The following is a 16662-nucleotide window of genomic DNA, read 5'->3' on the forward strand; positions in this document are numbered from 1 at the left end:
ACACTTAGTTGACTTTTTTGAACCGTGGATAAATTAAATTCTCGTACTTTGTCTTTCGTTGAATCATTTGTTCTTGGTGGCGGTTCAATTCAAAGCTGGCTGACAAGTCTTTGAATTTGAAAGCTACTTCTTGAATTAACCAAATCATAAGCACTTTTGCTGATTTGGGTTGATAGTAGCACATGGGTTGGTGCCATTTCTTGTGATCGTTTAGAGAGAGATAGGAGAGAGAGAGATAGGAGAGAGAGAGAGAAGGATGAAGATGGAGGGTGCCCCCCAGAAGGCCATAGAAGTGAGGGCGTTGGAGGCACTTGGGCAGGGATTCGATTTGAGCAGCGATTTCAGGCTCAAGTTTGCGAAAGGGTTGAAGGGAGGTGATGGGAGGTTGGTAGTGCTGAATGAGGCTAGTAAGAGGGACATTGTGATTCCAAATGCTGGAGGAGTTGTCATTCGTGGAGTTCCTCAGGATATTAGTTGCGATAAAGGCGATCGAATTCGGTTCAAATCCGATGTTCTTGAATTAAATCAGGTGAAAAATTCTCAATCTTTGATTGTTTCCTTTTGAGATTTTGCAATTTTGTGTTTGGTTTATGGTAATTGTTGTGATTGAGAACTGCTTGATTGAGTTGATTAAACTGCTTTCTCTTTTGGAATTTAGGTGCCTTAAGTGCTTATATCGATTTTATTTAATTAATCAAGCTAATCAAGTTGATTAGTATTACTTTTGTTGAAAACCCAATAACATTTCTCCAAAAGTGCTTTTGATCATTTAAAAGCACTTTCCAAACGAGCCCCTAGTTTCTAATTTACTGTGGCTAATACTTGGTTAAGAAGACCAGTAAGGATCAAAACACAGTCCAACGGGCAAATCGCAAAGCTTCTCTCTTATTCTTCCTCAATTACATAACAAAACTCTAGAGTTAATTACATCTCCTGCACCTGCAAGGATTCTCTTGTCTAAGAATAACTAATCCTAACAAAGGCTAATGTCGACAACGAGAAGTAAACATAGAATTTTTACAAACAAGTACGAAACTGAAGGGGCCAGCTAGTTTACGCGTTATCATGGAGTTTGTAATCTGACAATTGCAATTCTCTAGTACTCAAATATCAAAGCCAAAACTGACCTACATAGTATAGGACCATAGGAGGGACTTGTGGAAAAGTCACTTTGGCCAGACCCCTGAGTACGGCAGGGAAAACCAAGTAGTACTGCTAAGGTACAGCCACAGGTATGTGATGCTGAAAATTAGAAAGTGATGCACCGGGGCAATAAGAAAGCAAGATTCAGTAGATGATGTTAAATAGGCGATAGAATATGATTTCAGGGACATTGATAGTAAACTAGACTCGGGAGGTGATGAAAGTTGGAGCATGTTTGATTTGTAATTTCTTGACCTTTCCCTTCTCTATTGGCCTTACCAGGCAACATCTAACTACACAAGCTCCATCAGGCGATAGGGAGGATCCCAGAGAAGTACGAAATTTTGATTGGTCAGATAATCAGATTGGTTGTGTTAAGGACAAAGGGATAAAGTTAAATGTAAATACAATGTTGAAACATAGCTATACCACTATGAAATAAGGTCTATTCTGTTTTTGTTGTAAGAGGTAGTTGACGTTTTGATTGGAGGTGTGATCCCTATTGTATTACATTCAGGATAAAAACTTTTGCTTTTGTCTCTGAAATAGTACGTGTTAGGGAAACTTCGTATGTATGCATCTCATTCATGCGGTGGATTAGGTATTGGGAAGACCGGTTTTGACGGATATGTTAAAAAAAGCAAACAGGGGCAAAAAATTAGGGTTCTGAAATTTCTAGACCAGCAACAATGCTTTGGAGATTTGGAGTTGTTTTGAGGGTTTAACCTTCCAGTTGGGATGAAAAGGGTCTGGATTGGGGTAGTAAATAGGTTAAAAAGTAATTGACTGTACGAAGGTGGAGCAGCATGCATATGAAATGTAGCAGATACAATGCTTTTGTGGAAAAGAACAAAGGAGGAAGACCCTCGGCATATGTGCTTTCAGTGAACCAAAAGTTTAAATCCATTTTTTGTGCTCGATTAATGTGAAAGATTTGATTACATAGGTACTTTACCTTTTCTTATGGGATTAAAACTGGAAATTCTACTTGGACTAAGGAAATTACTCGAAGGCTAGTATAATATCCCAGCATCCTGATATCCCAACATCCTCACTAGCCCGAGACCAATTGGTCATGGGTGGAGAAGCTCAAACGCTAAGCTTAGAATTCGTGATGTAGGATTCTATACTTTCAACAGAATCCACTATACTATTAAGTTAATACGGATGGAATACTATGTTTAAGAGAAACAGTTGAATACTCTGCTGTACTATGGTCGAAGTTCTTTTAGAAGTTAGATTGACAACAAAAATGGAAAATATAGAGAAAAGATGATGGTACCAAGTTTTGGGTGCTATTGTTTCGCAATACAACATTTTGATCCCCTGTTGCTCTTCCATTTTCAGGAAGTCCTGCATTCAGTTCTTTTGTCAATGGTGTTATTTACGTTTAACTGCAGTGTGTTAGTTGTTTTAAAACACTCTAGATTGCTTATAGCTGACTGTCGATATAGTTTTTGGTTGGAACATGTATTGCTTCTCCATTGGTAGTCTTTTCGTTCTCTTTCTCTCCTCTCTCCTGTTTATGGAATTATGACAAACTATATTTTGAATGTTAATTATATGTACTGATTGGTACTTTTTACATGGAAAGAAACATATATTTAAGCCTTAAAACTTATTCCGTTAGTCTTGGTTATAATGTTCTTGCAGATGTCGGAGCTACTTAATCAGAAATCTTCTGTGCAAGGGAAAATTCCTTCAGGCTATCTTAATGCCATTTTCGATTTAACTGGAGACTGGCTTCAAGATGCTGCAGAAACCAAATCTCTTGCTTTCGATGGTTTCTTCATTTCATTATACTATCTGCAACTAACAGCATCTCCATTAATATTGCATAACAAAGTACAGAAATCTGTTCCATCTCGTTGGGATCCAGCCGCATTATCTAGGTTCATCCGTTCATATGGGACACACATAATAATAGGAATGGCTGTTGGAGGTCAAGATTTAGTTTGTGTCAAACAGAAATATTCCTCACCGGTTCCCACAGCTGATGTCAGAAGACGCCTGGAGGATCTTGGGGATTTCCTATTTTCAGGCGGAAGCCCTTCTTTACTACGGGGAAAAACAAGAGATGGACGACATAAAGTAAACTGCTAAATTTGTTATTCAATGTTTTATACCTTTTTTTCTACATGTAGATATTTGATGAAGGCAACCATTTCTGTAGGTTCCAGATGTATTCGATCCTATTTTGCAGACAAACACTATGCAGTTAACCACTTTTCCCGAAACATCAAGCAAGGATGTAAGCAAAAAGATCAAGGACTTTAGTATGGACAACAACAATCCTAGGCTGTGATTAACTTTTCCTCTTTTTTAACTTGAACAGGGTCTTACTATGATTTTCTCAAAACGAGGAGGGGATGTGTTCTCGAATGGTCATTCCAATTGGCTCCAGTCAGTGCTTACTGAACCAGAAGCTATCCTCTTTAAGTTTGTACCTATTACTTCTCTTCTTACTGGGATTCCAGGAAGTGGCTATCTTAGTCATGCAATCAACTTGTATCTACGTTGTAAGTTATCCACTGCCCAACCAATGGAATGATGTTCATAAGTTTTACTATTAGGGTTCATATTAATTGCACAGCATGTACCCTACAATGATATCAACACATCTTTCTTGAGCTTCTATACATCAAATGGGCATTTAATTGATCCATAATCCTCATCTCAGACAAGCCTGCTCCAGAGGATTTACAACATTTCTTGGAGTTCCAAGTTCCTAGGCAATGGGCACCTATGTTCTGTGAGATGCCTCTATCGCTTCAACGTAAAAAGGCCACCTGTCCTACCTTGCAATTCAGTTTAATGGGTCCTAAGATCTATGTTAACTCTACACAGGTGCCTGAATCTCTCTCTCTCTCTCTCTCTACATGCACATACACATGAGTTTGGAAATTGATAGATTTTGAAACTTTGACTATTAAACTTGAAGCAGAAGAAATCGAAATGATTCAACTACTCTTTGGTTCTAACAGAATAGGAATCATGGCCTGCAGTTACAACACGTCTTGTAATTAATAATCTGACTCCATTTTGAATAAGCTTTGAAGTAAAATCCAATTCTGAATTGAATTCAAATTACTAACAGATAAACCACTGCCCATATTTACTGGATCAGAAAGGTTTCTTGCTTAGTTTGCAAGCAACATCTTTTCTGTAGATGCGATGTCATTATGTCTAATTTTCAATAGCATACCAAACTTTTGCCTTGATAGTTACCAAAGTTGATACAAGGATAGCTGCATCTTTTCCAAATCTTATCCATCTTAGATAGATTCCGTGCCTTATAAGCCAGGGTTATCGTAGGTATGCATATGCATGTTTTACAATTCTACCTCCTCCATAGAACACTTGTCGTGCCTTGTCACCCAAAACTGGACTGTGGAGAGATCAAGGCTGGCACGTACCGGCTATGTTTAAATATGCAATATCAGTTGGAGATAAATGGAAAGTAATTATAGATGCTGAAAGGCAGTGTTCCCTTTTGAAAGTTACACGCATATTTGATAAAGTTTCAATGTCTGTCTGTTCAGTATGCCTAGAGTCGCACCTCAGTCTGACATCTTAAATTCCAATGGGATCTATTGGGCTTTCTTTAGCAGATTTGGTTTTGTCCCACCAAAGAGCACTCTTGCTTAAACATGCACTAAATAGAGATGATTAAACAAATCTGAATGAAGTCATTGTGAACACTAAATAGAGATGATTACAATGCAGTAACGTAACTGCAGATTTCAATTGAAATTTCGATGTCTACAGTCATACCGTTGTTTTGTTTGTCAACTCCAATTGAAATCTGCAGTTACGTTACTGCATTGTAATAGCTCAAGCACAAACAGTTTGGTCTTGATTATATATGCCTTTTAGTCAATTGATTTTCACTCCCCCTCTAATTTCTGTCCATTCAGGTTTCAACTAGTCAAAAGCCAGTTGTTGGCCTACGCCTGTACTTAGAAGGGAAAAGACGAAATCGGCTAGCCCTACATGTACAACATCTCTCGAGCCTTCCAAATACTATGGATCTTTCAGTGGGTAGTACCAGCACAAGGCCAAGCTGGTGGCGGGGTTCTGACGACTCTGAGTTGAGCAACCAGTTCTTAGAGCCAATTAATTGGAAGAGATATTCGAAAATTTGTTCGTCTGTAGTCAAGCATGACCCCAACTGGTTGAAGGGAGATTCAGATGGCGTGTACATTGTAACTGGTGCACAGCTCCTTAGCAAAGGGAAATGGCCCAAGACAGTACTTCACCTTCGTCTGCATTTTTCCCACGTGCCCAATTGTGGAATCCGGAAAACTGAGTGGGCTGCGGTACCAGAGGCTTCTCACAAATCAAGTTTCCTTACGAATCTGAGCACAACGTTCACCTTCACTCAGCGGACAGTAACTGATCAGCAAAAACAGGATCCAGCTGCACTTAATTCGGGTGTATATCCAGATGGACCACCCATGCTAAATCACTCTTCAAAGCTTCTTAAATACGTGGAAACAGCGGAGGTTGTCCGTGGCCCGCATGATGCTCCGGGACATTGGTTAGTAACAGCTGCTAAACTAGTAAAAGAGGGAGGTAAAATTGGTTTACATGTAAAGTTTGCCTTGTTAGATTATTGGTGAAGTGCAGTTTTGTTTGTACATTTAGAGTGGAAAGAATAGTAGTCATTCTTTGTTTTTATGTTTTTCATTTCAAGGTTTTTGTATTTAATAAATATTATAAGGGTGTATATGTAATAATATTGTGCGTAGGGAGGGAGTTGTTAGAGTAAAATTATATGTAAGGACTAAGGGCTGACTGTCTTAGCTCAGTTCTCATACATACCAATTTGGATTACCCAATTGCTGCTTGGTAAAAGAGTTCTTTGGTTATTTGATTTATGGGTTAAACTCTGTTTACTACCCTGAAGTTTTGTGGTTTTCAACATTTAATACATCAAGTTTTTTTCATCCCAAAGTCATACCTAAAGTGTTAATTTTGGGACAATCTTAGGGCTGGTTTGGTATTGCTGTGCTTTGAAAAAAAGCTGCTGTGAGAATAAGCGTCTGTGCTGTGAGAATAAGCGGCTGTGAAATAAAGCAGCATAGCGTTTGGTAAACTTTTTTGTAAAAGTGCTTTTGGAAAAAAAAGCAGTCTGATAGTGGGTCTTTTCATTAAAGGAGCACTGTAGCTCCATGTGCTTTGAAAAAAAGCCAGTTTTCCAAAGCTGCAAATAGCAGCTTCAGCTTTTTCCTTTGATTTCAGCTTATTCTCACAGCAGCTTCCAAAATAAGCCATTTTTTTTCAGTTTACCAAACACCTAAAACCTTCACAGTTTTTTTTCATAGGTGCTTTTTTTTAAGCACCTCACTCCCAAACTAGGTCTTATACATCCGTTAGTCTGGCTGTTAACTTTTCCGTTAACTGATGACGTGGCGCCCATGTGGACAATGATTGGACGCCATGTGTCATTAAGGAGTCCACATGTAAATTAAAATTTCAATATTTTTTTTTTGGTCATCTTGTACCTCACCCCCGAGCTTCCCTTCCTCCCTTATCCCTCCATTCTCTCCTCTGCACCAACCCACCAAACCCTCTTCTCCTCTCCTCCCAGTCCACCGTCAAATGCCCGGTGCTTGGTGACGAGATCGTGTACGCGACACCATTGAGGGAGATGAAGCCGGAGCGAATTTTCACGAAAATGGGTCATTTGCAGAGGTTGTTGGATCGGTTCTCACACACTCCTTTTCCATAAAATCCTACTAAATCTCTCTCTCTCTCTCTCTCTCTCTCTCAAAAAATCCAATCACATAACTCAAAACCCAAATTTTTTTCTAAATCTCAACCTGGATATTAACATTTCAGCCGAAACCTAAACCCTAGACAGGCACAAATGTTCAATTCTTCATAGAAAATTTACAGAAATTTGACAAACCCAGCAAAACAAAATCCAAACATATCCAAAATTAGCAAGAGAAACACAAACCCAAAAGAAAATCAGCCTTTCACACTAAGCAAACATGGCAGCAGCCATGGACGCCCATGGCCCTTTCATCTCAGAAGGCCATAACCGACGATGGAATAACAAAAAATACCAAAGAAAGAGCAGATTCCAAACAAACCCAAATCGAAATAAACCCTAGAAATTGAAATTTTGAATTGAAATTCAAATTGGGGGAGCTTTGAGGTTTTACCTAAATAGCAGCTCGGATGGGCAAAAGTTGAGAACTTTGTACTGCTGCAGCTAGGTTCGAATGGGTGAGATTTAGAAATAAAAAATTGAAAAAAATATTAAAGGAAAAATCGAGGGAGGGGCTGTGCCAGGGAGTATTTGTATATGTCTCTCCGAGAGGAAGAGGAGAGAGAAAGCCTGATGTTATGAAACACAGAGGGGAGAGAGGGGGGAGAGAGAGAGGAGATGAGAGGAGAGAGAAGGGTTGGCAGTCGCACGATTTCTGCCGCACCATTCTCTCCAACTAACAGAGCCTCAGGGTCTCCAACTCTGCTTCTCCAGAAATCCCAAAGCCGAGTCCCTCGCCGCCGCTGGGGAAGCCGCCGAAAATCCCAGCCGAACCCACTTCCCGGTGAGCTTCGTTTTCCTGGTCGACGTTCTCGAAGCCCAAGTCGAGGTTTGTGGAGTCGGTTCCTCTTGTGTTTTGATATGGAGAGAATGGAGGTTTTGAAGGTTTTTCTTGATAAGTTTTTTGATATGGAATATCCGGATTGCGTTAAGGCTTTTGATGCTTATGCAAGTGAGGCGGAGAGAATGGAGAGGAGAGGACAAAGGGTTTGGTGGGTTGGTGCAGAGGAGAGAATGGAGGGATAAGGGAGGAAGCCAAATTTTTTTAATTTTTAATTTCCATGTGGATCCTTAATGACACGTGGCATCTAGTCATTGTCCACATGGACACCATGTCATCAGTTAACGGAAGAGTTAACAGCCAGACTAACGGATGTATGAGACTGTCCCAAAATTAACACTTTAGGTATGACTTTGGGACGAAAAAAATTTCATGTACCAAATGTTGAAAACCACGAAACTTGAGGGTAGTAAACAGTCTTTTGCCCTTGATTTATTTATCATTTTTTGTGTGTCTATATTCAAATTGGTGAGAAAGAATCCAACGTTAATGGGAGGTGTTAGAAAATGAGCACGTGGAGTATTTTGGTCAGCTTATTTCTATAATTTCTCGTTTAACTAATTCAATTCAAGGGCTAAAAGTAAACATAAGAAAATGAGTGTCTGAAAATCACTTTCCTACCCAAAACGACATAATTTCGAGATTCTATTTGATTGTGGTCATTCCTTAAGTAAAGATGTTTTGTTGGCTTTGCTTGTGCTTTTTACAAGCAACCACCATCCTAAACCATCTTGCTTTTGTGAGTGTTCATTTGCACACAAGTTTTGGCTTCATGCCTCCGGAACTGTCCCATTCCTCCGTCAGATCAACGAAACGTGACACTAGATTAATAATAATGGGATTAAAAGTGTTTAAGTTCGTTTTATGACCTACTTAATCTATGATTACTGAGATTTCTCTCGTCATCTCGTATTGAATGATGAAATAGTAATTAGAAAAAACACTCTAAAACTATACAAAAGTACTTCAAGAACTGAGTTGATTTAGAGATGATGAAAGGAATCTCAGTAATCTTAGATTACGTACAATAGGAGATTATGAAAGGAATTCAAGAACTCCTTATCTATTCAATTGTCAAGCTTAATTAATTGTTAATGAGGTTTGAAATTTCTTCACCCATTATCAATTCAATTTTGGTTTTTTTTAATTATAAAATATTTTGTTTTTACAAACGATATATTATCTACACTAAATTTATTTAAACTGTGAGAAGTGATGAGGGTTTAAACTCGGGATGCAGTGGGTTAAAGAGGAAGACCCTAACCACCAAGACAATTCACTACTTGCTTTTTAATCAAATATTAAGTTTGAAAGTATTTTATCTAGTGTAACACTGAGGAAGACCCTAACCCCCTTTCTCTCATATTTTCTCCATATCTTTAGCAACAAAAATGAAAACTAAAAAGAAAAAAAAGGAAAAAGGGTTATGGCCCCTAAATTTATTTGGATTATTGATGTGGTTTGCAATTACTTTTGTAAGAAATACTTTTATTCATAGACGTTTTTTACTAGAAGTGTTGTTATTATTCACACGTCAAAATTTTTATTGAAAATTCATATATGCTTAAGACAAACATTTGAAGGTGATTAAGCACCTGCTGCTTTCTCCATAACAGGCTCTAGTAAGATAGCAGCAGGAGGGCATGCATATTCGTATGAGGTGATGCAATAATCAAAAAGCCTTGGAGGGAAGTGGAGGGCTGCGTGAAATAATTGGGGTTTCTCCAAAAGTGTGAAAGTGAATTCTACCCATAATTGCTTGTCTGGTCAGCGGTCACCAGTGAACAATAATGGTACGTATGAAAAAACGCATGCATGCACGTTCAACATGCTTGCGTAAATTACAAGTTTTGCATGTAGATGAATGGTTGGTATAGCACTGCTATACATCTGCCTTGACCAATCAACAAAGTGAAGATCCATTTTTAACTAGAGATTTCAAATATTATTTTAGCATATCAAAGGCTCTAATAGATTGAAAATGACGCAGGTTAGCTCAAGTACGAAACTTCAATCCCATTTTCTACAGATATCTTGTCGATGTTGGAATATTAGTATTAACAGAACCTCTAATCACATGCATATTTGTATTTAGTTAGAGTTGAACCTGAGGAAGCCATGGATGTAACTCAAGTAGTTTCTTCTACTCACTTGGAGACCTTATATTCTTATGGTGATAGAACCCTCGTATTCAGAATGTATTCTCTGTGAGTAGGGAACCCTTGTATGTATAGAAGCAATGGTCGCCAACCTCCATCTATCGTGGAGGGTTGATTATTCATCCATTGCTAATCCCAGTCGTGGTTTAGTTGTTGTGGAACGTGCTTTTCAACAGCAGTTGGAACTATATTCCTTAGTTATAGGAGCTAGTATTACACGTACTCAAACTCTTAATTAATTTGTATTTAAGCAACCTATTATTTCACCTTAATCATAACTAGTTTAGTCCACATAGGATTCTTACATTCTCCTATATGGATGTTAACTAGTTATAATGATAAGTCCATGACAAATTTTTCCTTAGTGATCACGTTCGAGTTTTGACGCAGCTAGCTTCATATACTCAGCTGCCAATAATCATTTGAGGTTTGAACTCCAGAAAATAATGCATGTAAACTTATTGCATCCACCCTAGAATCAAAATACTCAAAATCATATTGCATGATGCAATTGATATATACATTTATATACAGATTCCGTATAAGTAATCCTTTATTTCTACATTCAGTTGCTCCCACACAATTACGTACCCAATGTACCTTTATAAAACTAACTTTATGTTTCCTTCAACCTTAATCACTGGATACTAGCTTTTCAAGCTTCCTGCATAATCATATGAAACTAACATGCTTTTTGGAACATAAGTCAGTTGTACTAATACATATTATAAACTGAATCAACATGGCATTATTTACAATAAGCATAGGGAAAATAAGATAAACCAAGCATCAGGTCCAGATGCTATCAAAATCATGCAGCAGCTTTCTTTACTCCTACATTTCAGTTGATTCAAAATCATCATGCACACCCATGTTTGCAACATGATCTTTGAAGACTCCCACCATCAATGGTTTTGTCAATGGATCAGCCAACATAAGCTGTGTATCAATGTGCTCAACATGTACTTCTCCTTTCTTCACATGCTCTTTTACTGACAAATACTTCATGTCCATCAACCGAGTAGCATCAGATTTCTTGTTATTATTCGAGAAGAATACAGCTGACTTGTTATCATAATATATAGTCAAAGGTCTTGATATGGTGTCCACGATCCTCATGAAACTTATGAGATTCTTCAACCACATCCCTTTCTTTGTGGCTTCAAACAATGCTATGAACTCAGCCTTCATGGTGGAAGTGGCTAGTGCCTTTTGGTTAGCACTTCTCCAAGACATAGCTGCTCTTGCAAGAACAAATATATAGCCACTAGTTGATTTCTTATCATCAATGCAGCCAGCAAAGTCTGAGTCCGAGTACCCCACAAGCTCAAAATTCTCAACTCTCTTGTAGGTTAGCATGAATACCTTTGTCCTTTGTAGATATCTAAAGGCATTTTTCACAGCAACCCAATGTTGTTCCCCATGGTTCGATTGATACCTCCCTAACACACTTATGGTAAATGCAAGATTAGGTTTAGTGCATACATGAGGCTTCTAACCAAAGAAGCATAGGGCTTCGTTGTCATACCTTGTTTCTCAAGTTCATTTCTAGGACATTGAGACTTATTAAGTCTATCCCCTTTTCCCATTGGAACCTCACCACCTGAACATTGCTGCATATTGAAACGTTGAAGCATTTTTTCAATATAAGTCTTTTGTGAAAGTCCCAACAAACCTCTTGATCTATCTCTGACTATTTCAATCCCTAAAACAAATTAAGCATCTCCCATATCTTTCATTTCAAAAGATTTGGACAACAAACCCTTGGTCTTAATCAACAAGTTTAAACAATTGCTTGCTAGTAAGATTATTAGCATTTGATTTTCTGGGTAGACTCAATGGAACAGTAAGAACACACACAGAGAACAGAGTTTTCTTAGATTTCAATGTATTCAGCTTGCTCTCTAAGCAAGGAGCTCAAAGAGCATGTTTTACCGTTGGAGGAGTGAGAAACAACTTCACCCTCTCACAACATTACAAAAACATCAAAACCATTCATTTCTAAGCCATCATGTAAGATGCTTACACTTGTCATGAGATATGACTCATTACAATCTAATCTAGATACCATATGGAATATGATCCAATGACTTACATTAAAACCTGCACAATGCTTATAATAAACCTAACACATCAAATACATTTATACACCAATACTCCCTTCTAAATGTTTTGCTGATTTTACTCCAAGTGCATCTCTCAAGTACTCAAACCGATCTTTAGGAAGAGCCTTTGTAAACATGTCTGCCAATTGCTCATCTGTTCTGCAGTAGTGTAATTCAATGGTGCCATCTTGAATAGCATCCCTTATGAAGTGATATTTTCTGTTGATATGCCTTGTTTTCTAGTGGAATACTGGATTCTTGGACATGGCTATGGCAGAGGTGTTATCACAGAGCAAAGATGTAGCCTCTACTTGTTCTTCTCCAAAATCAGACAACACAAATCTGAGCCACATTGCTTGCGTTGTGGCTACTGCAGCAGATACATATTCAGCTTCTGCAGTAGATAGTGCCACACTGCATTGTTTAACAGAAGCCCAAGAGAATACCCCTGAACCAAAACTGAATGCATAGCCCGAGGTACTTTTCATATCATCCAAGCTTCCTGCCCAGTCACTATCACAATAGCTTATCAACACAGCAGCTTTACCCTTCACATACTCAATTCCAAAATCCAGTGTCCTTTATACATACCTCAATACCCTTTTAGCTGTTCCCATGTGCTTCATGGTAGGTTTATGCATAAATCTTGCCAACAAGCATGATGCATACATCAAATCTGGTCTAGTAGCTGTTAGATATAACAAACTACCAACCATTTTCCTGTATAAACCTTCATCAGCTTCCTCACTTCCATCGACTTTGGATAATCTGTCAGTACTAGTAAGTGGAGTTTTCACAGCTTTACAATCCTTCAAACCAAATTTTTCCAGTAAAGACTTGGCGTACTTTTTCTGATGAATGAATATGCCATTATCTGTCTGAATGATGCCTAAGCCAAGGAAATGATGCAACAATCCCAAATCTGACATTTCATACTGTTTCATCATATCATTTTTGAATTCTTGAACCATATTATCAAAACTCCCTGTGTAGATAATGTCATCTACATACAGAGATACAATAAGCACACCTGCATCACTGAATTTAGTATACAAAGTAGCTTCACTTTGACTTCTCTTGAAACCAGACTGATTCAAATATGTATCTATCTCATCATACCAAGCTCTGGGAGCTTGTTTCAGACCATATAAGGCATTTTTCAGTCTGTAAACCTTGTCTTCTTTCCCTTTGACTTCAAACCCCTGTGGTTGATCAACATATACTTCCTCATGTAGTGTACCATTTAGGAATGCCGATTTAACATCCAATTGGAACAATTTCCATTCCTTTTGGGCTGCCAGTGCAATCAAGGTTCTAATGGTATCGAGCCTTGCCACTGGTGCAAAGGTCTCATTAAAGTCAACCCCAGGCTTCTGAGAATAGCCCTTTGCCACTAATCTTGCCTTATTTTTCTGCACTGATCCATCCAGATTAAGCTTTGTCTTATAGACCCATTTGACACCAATTACTGGTTTATCAAACGGCCTATTGACTAACTCCCATGTATCATTCTTTTCTATCATTTCAATTTTTGTAGACATAGCTTTTCTCCAAGCTTCATCACCTAATGATTCTTCAAAACACTCAGGTTCTATCACATAGAAATTACACCTTTCATATATATCTTTCACACTTCTGAATTTGAGAGGTGTGTGATCAAACTTTTGCGGTTCAGTAAGATTCACTTGTTCATCTTGACTTGAATGAGAAACAACAATTTGATCTTGTTGCTCCAGTAAAGATTCTGTACACCCCTCATCTACTTCACTTTCAACATTACTCCCTTCATCACAATGTACTTCATTAGAGACTGAAATGGACAGATTCTTCTCAGCATGAGTTTTCCAATTCCAGTAAGAGTTCTCATCAAAGATTACATCTCTTGAGATAATAATCTTCTTGGTTTCAGGATTGAATAATCTGTAACCTTTCTCACAAGATCCATAACCAAGAAAAATGCATTTGACACTTGTTGCATCCAGTTTCTGCCTCATTTGTGATGGAACTTTTGCATAGCATAGAGATCCAAACACTCTTAAATGTTTCACTCCAGGCTTCCTTCCACTGTAAGCTTCAAAAAGAGTCTTCTTGTTCAAAGCTTTGGTGGGACATCTATTTAGAATATAGACAGCAGTGTTAATTGCTTTTGCCCAAAATTCAAATGGAATACCCTTCTCCAGCAGCATACACTTAGCCATTTCTACAATGGTTCTATTCCTCCTCTCTGCAATACCAATCTGCTGAGGGGAATATGCCACTGTGAGCTATCTCTCCAAACCAAATCTTCACAAAACTGAGAAAATTCAAGTGAAGTATACTCTCATCCCCTGTCACTTCTTAATTTTTTCAGTTTATATCCACTTTGAAGTTCAACAGTTGCTTTAAATTTCTTGAACACACTGAATGTCTTAGATTTACTCCTAAAAAAATAAACCCATCCCATTCTGGTACAATCATCTGTGAAAGTGATGAAATACTTGTTTCCAGCCTTGGTAGGTGTTTGCATGGGTCCACATATGTCAGTGTGGATCAATTTTAATGGTAAGACAACTATCCATTTAGTTTCCTTGGGAAAAGCTTATCTGGAATGCTTGCCAAATGCACAACCTTCACACACTTTGGTGTTCACTTCCATCTCAGGCAGACCGGTTACCATTTCATGCTCTTGAAGCTGCATTAGAGCATTCATGTTCAAGTGTCCTAATCTTCTATGCCATATTTCAGCATATTGACCAACACTAGCCCTCATGGCAAAGTGAATTCCTGGTTGTAATTTCAAATGAAAGCTTCTATTTCCTTTCATTGGAACTTTAACAACTAGATTTGAGCATGTAGCATCATCATAAATTCTGACTTCAATTCCCCCAAAGACAAGATAATATCCATGCTCCATCATCTGTCCCACACTTAACAGATTCTCCTTCAAACCAGGTACAAACATAATCTCTCTTATATATCTTTTGCCTTGCTTAGTTTCAACCATTAAGTCACCCTTTCCAACCACATCAACTAATTGTCCTGTGCCCATTTCTACTTTGGCAGTTACTTTCTTATCTATATTCACCAATAGATATTCTCTTTCTGTCATGTGGTTACTACAACCACTGTCAATATACCATGTGTCTTCATGCTTCTTCACAACAGCTGTCATACACGTATAAAACATAGTTAGATTATTATCCACTTGTCGAGCATAATTTGCTTGTTGAACTGCTTTCTTAGATCTGCAATCTTTGGCAAAATGCCCTGGCTTATCACAATTATGACACCTTGGTTTTCCTTTGAACCAACATTCTCCAAAGTGGAGTTTGTCACAGTATTTGCAGGAATTCTTAGCTCCATCAGAGGATGTAACAAACTTCCCTTGCTGATGCACAGGTTTGTTATCCCACTTCTTACCCTTAGACTTCCAATTCTTTGTGGGTTTGAAGTTTTAATTGGCATTCACCTCTCCCAGACCCTGCGTAAAGCGGGAGCCTTGTGCACTGGGTACGACCTTTTTATAGTTAGTCTTCCTGGGAGCTATACTTAAACTAGCAAATGACTTTTCATTTCTATCTTTAGAGTGTCTCTCAATCCGTTGTTCATACTCCTTTAGAGTAGCAACAACATCCTGCACATCAACAGTTTCCAGATCCCTAGTTTTTTTTATCACAACAACAATACTATCATATGACCTAGGCAAACTTATCAATAGCTTCTGCACAATTCTTTGATTTCCTATATCTTCACCATAACTTTTCATTTGTGACATAAGATCAAATAATCGCACAACATACACAAAGAATGCTTCATTTTCACCCATACGAGTATATTCAAAATCACGCCTTAAACTTTGGAGTTTCACAGATCTCACTTGTTTATCCCCAATAAATTCTTGCTTCAGTGCATCCCAAGCCTCTTTTGCCATCTCAAGTATGGCGATTCGTGGGAAAATTTCATCGGACACAGCACCTTGAATAATCTCGAGAGCCTTAGCATCCTTCACTATGTTCTCTTTCAGAAGTTTGAGATCAGTTGCAGTGAGTTCTCCTTCACTCTTCGCCGAAGGACTATAACCCTTCTCTACCATATCCCACAGATCGTGAGATCTGAAGATGGTCTTCATCTTTATTTGCCAGAAATCAAAGTTGTCTCCATGGAAAACTGGTGCTCTTAGATCAGCACCACTCGATCCAGCCATATCAGACTTGTTATCGAGTAACCCAGAAATGTTTCAGAAATTTCTTCAGTCACAGCGAACCCGATTCTTCTCCGAGTTCCTCAGATGCGAACCTTGTCACAGATTCACGCCCAGATTTAGATCCAACCTGGCTCTGATACCATATTAGCGTTTGATTTTCTAGGTAGACTCAATGGAACAGTAAGAACACACACAGAGAACAGAGTTTTCTTAGATTTCAATGTATTTAGCTTGCTCTGTAAGCAAGGAGCTCAAAGATCATGTTTTACCGTTGGAGGAGTGAGAAACAACTTCACTCTCTCACAACATTACAAAAACATCACAACCATTCATTTCTAAGCCATCATGTAAGATGCTTACACTTGTCATGAGATATGACTCATTACAATCTAATCTAGATACCATATGGAATATGATCCAATGACTTACATTAAAACCTGCATAATGCTTAT

The 16662-nt window shown here is 38.3% G+C and overlaps 1 protein-coding gene across 1 annotated transcript; it reads left to right on the plus strand.

Annotated features, from left to right (window-relative positions):
* On the plus strand, window positions 1–5984 carry LOC103400625 (MACPF domain-containing protein At1g14780-like). The gene is made up of 6 exons (XM_008339278.4): window positions 1–529; window positions 2797–3234; window positions 3317–3394; window positions 3479–3662; window positions 3824–3990; window positions 5061–5984. Exons 1-6 carry the CDS (start codon window positions 257–259, stop codon window positions 5763–5765), a joined length of 1845 nt encoding a protein of 614 aa, XP_008337500.1. The 5' UTR covers window positions 1–256; the 3' UTR covers window positions 5766–5984.
* The last annotated feature ends 10678 nt before the right edge of the window (window positions 5985–16662 follow it).

This window comes from Malus domestica, chromosome 04 (assembly GCF_042453785.1).
Source record: "Malus domestica chromosome 04, GDT2T_hap1".
Taxonomy (NCBI): domain Eukaryota; kingdom Viridiplantae; phylum Streptophyta; class Magnoliopsida; order Rosales; family Rosaceae; genus Malus; species Malus domestica.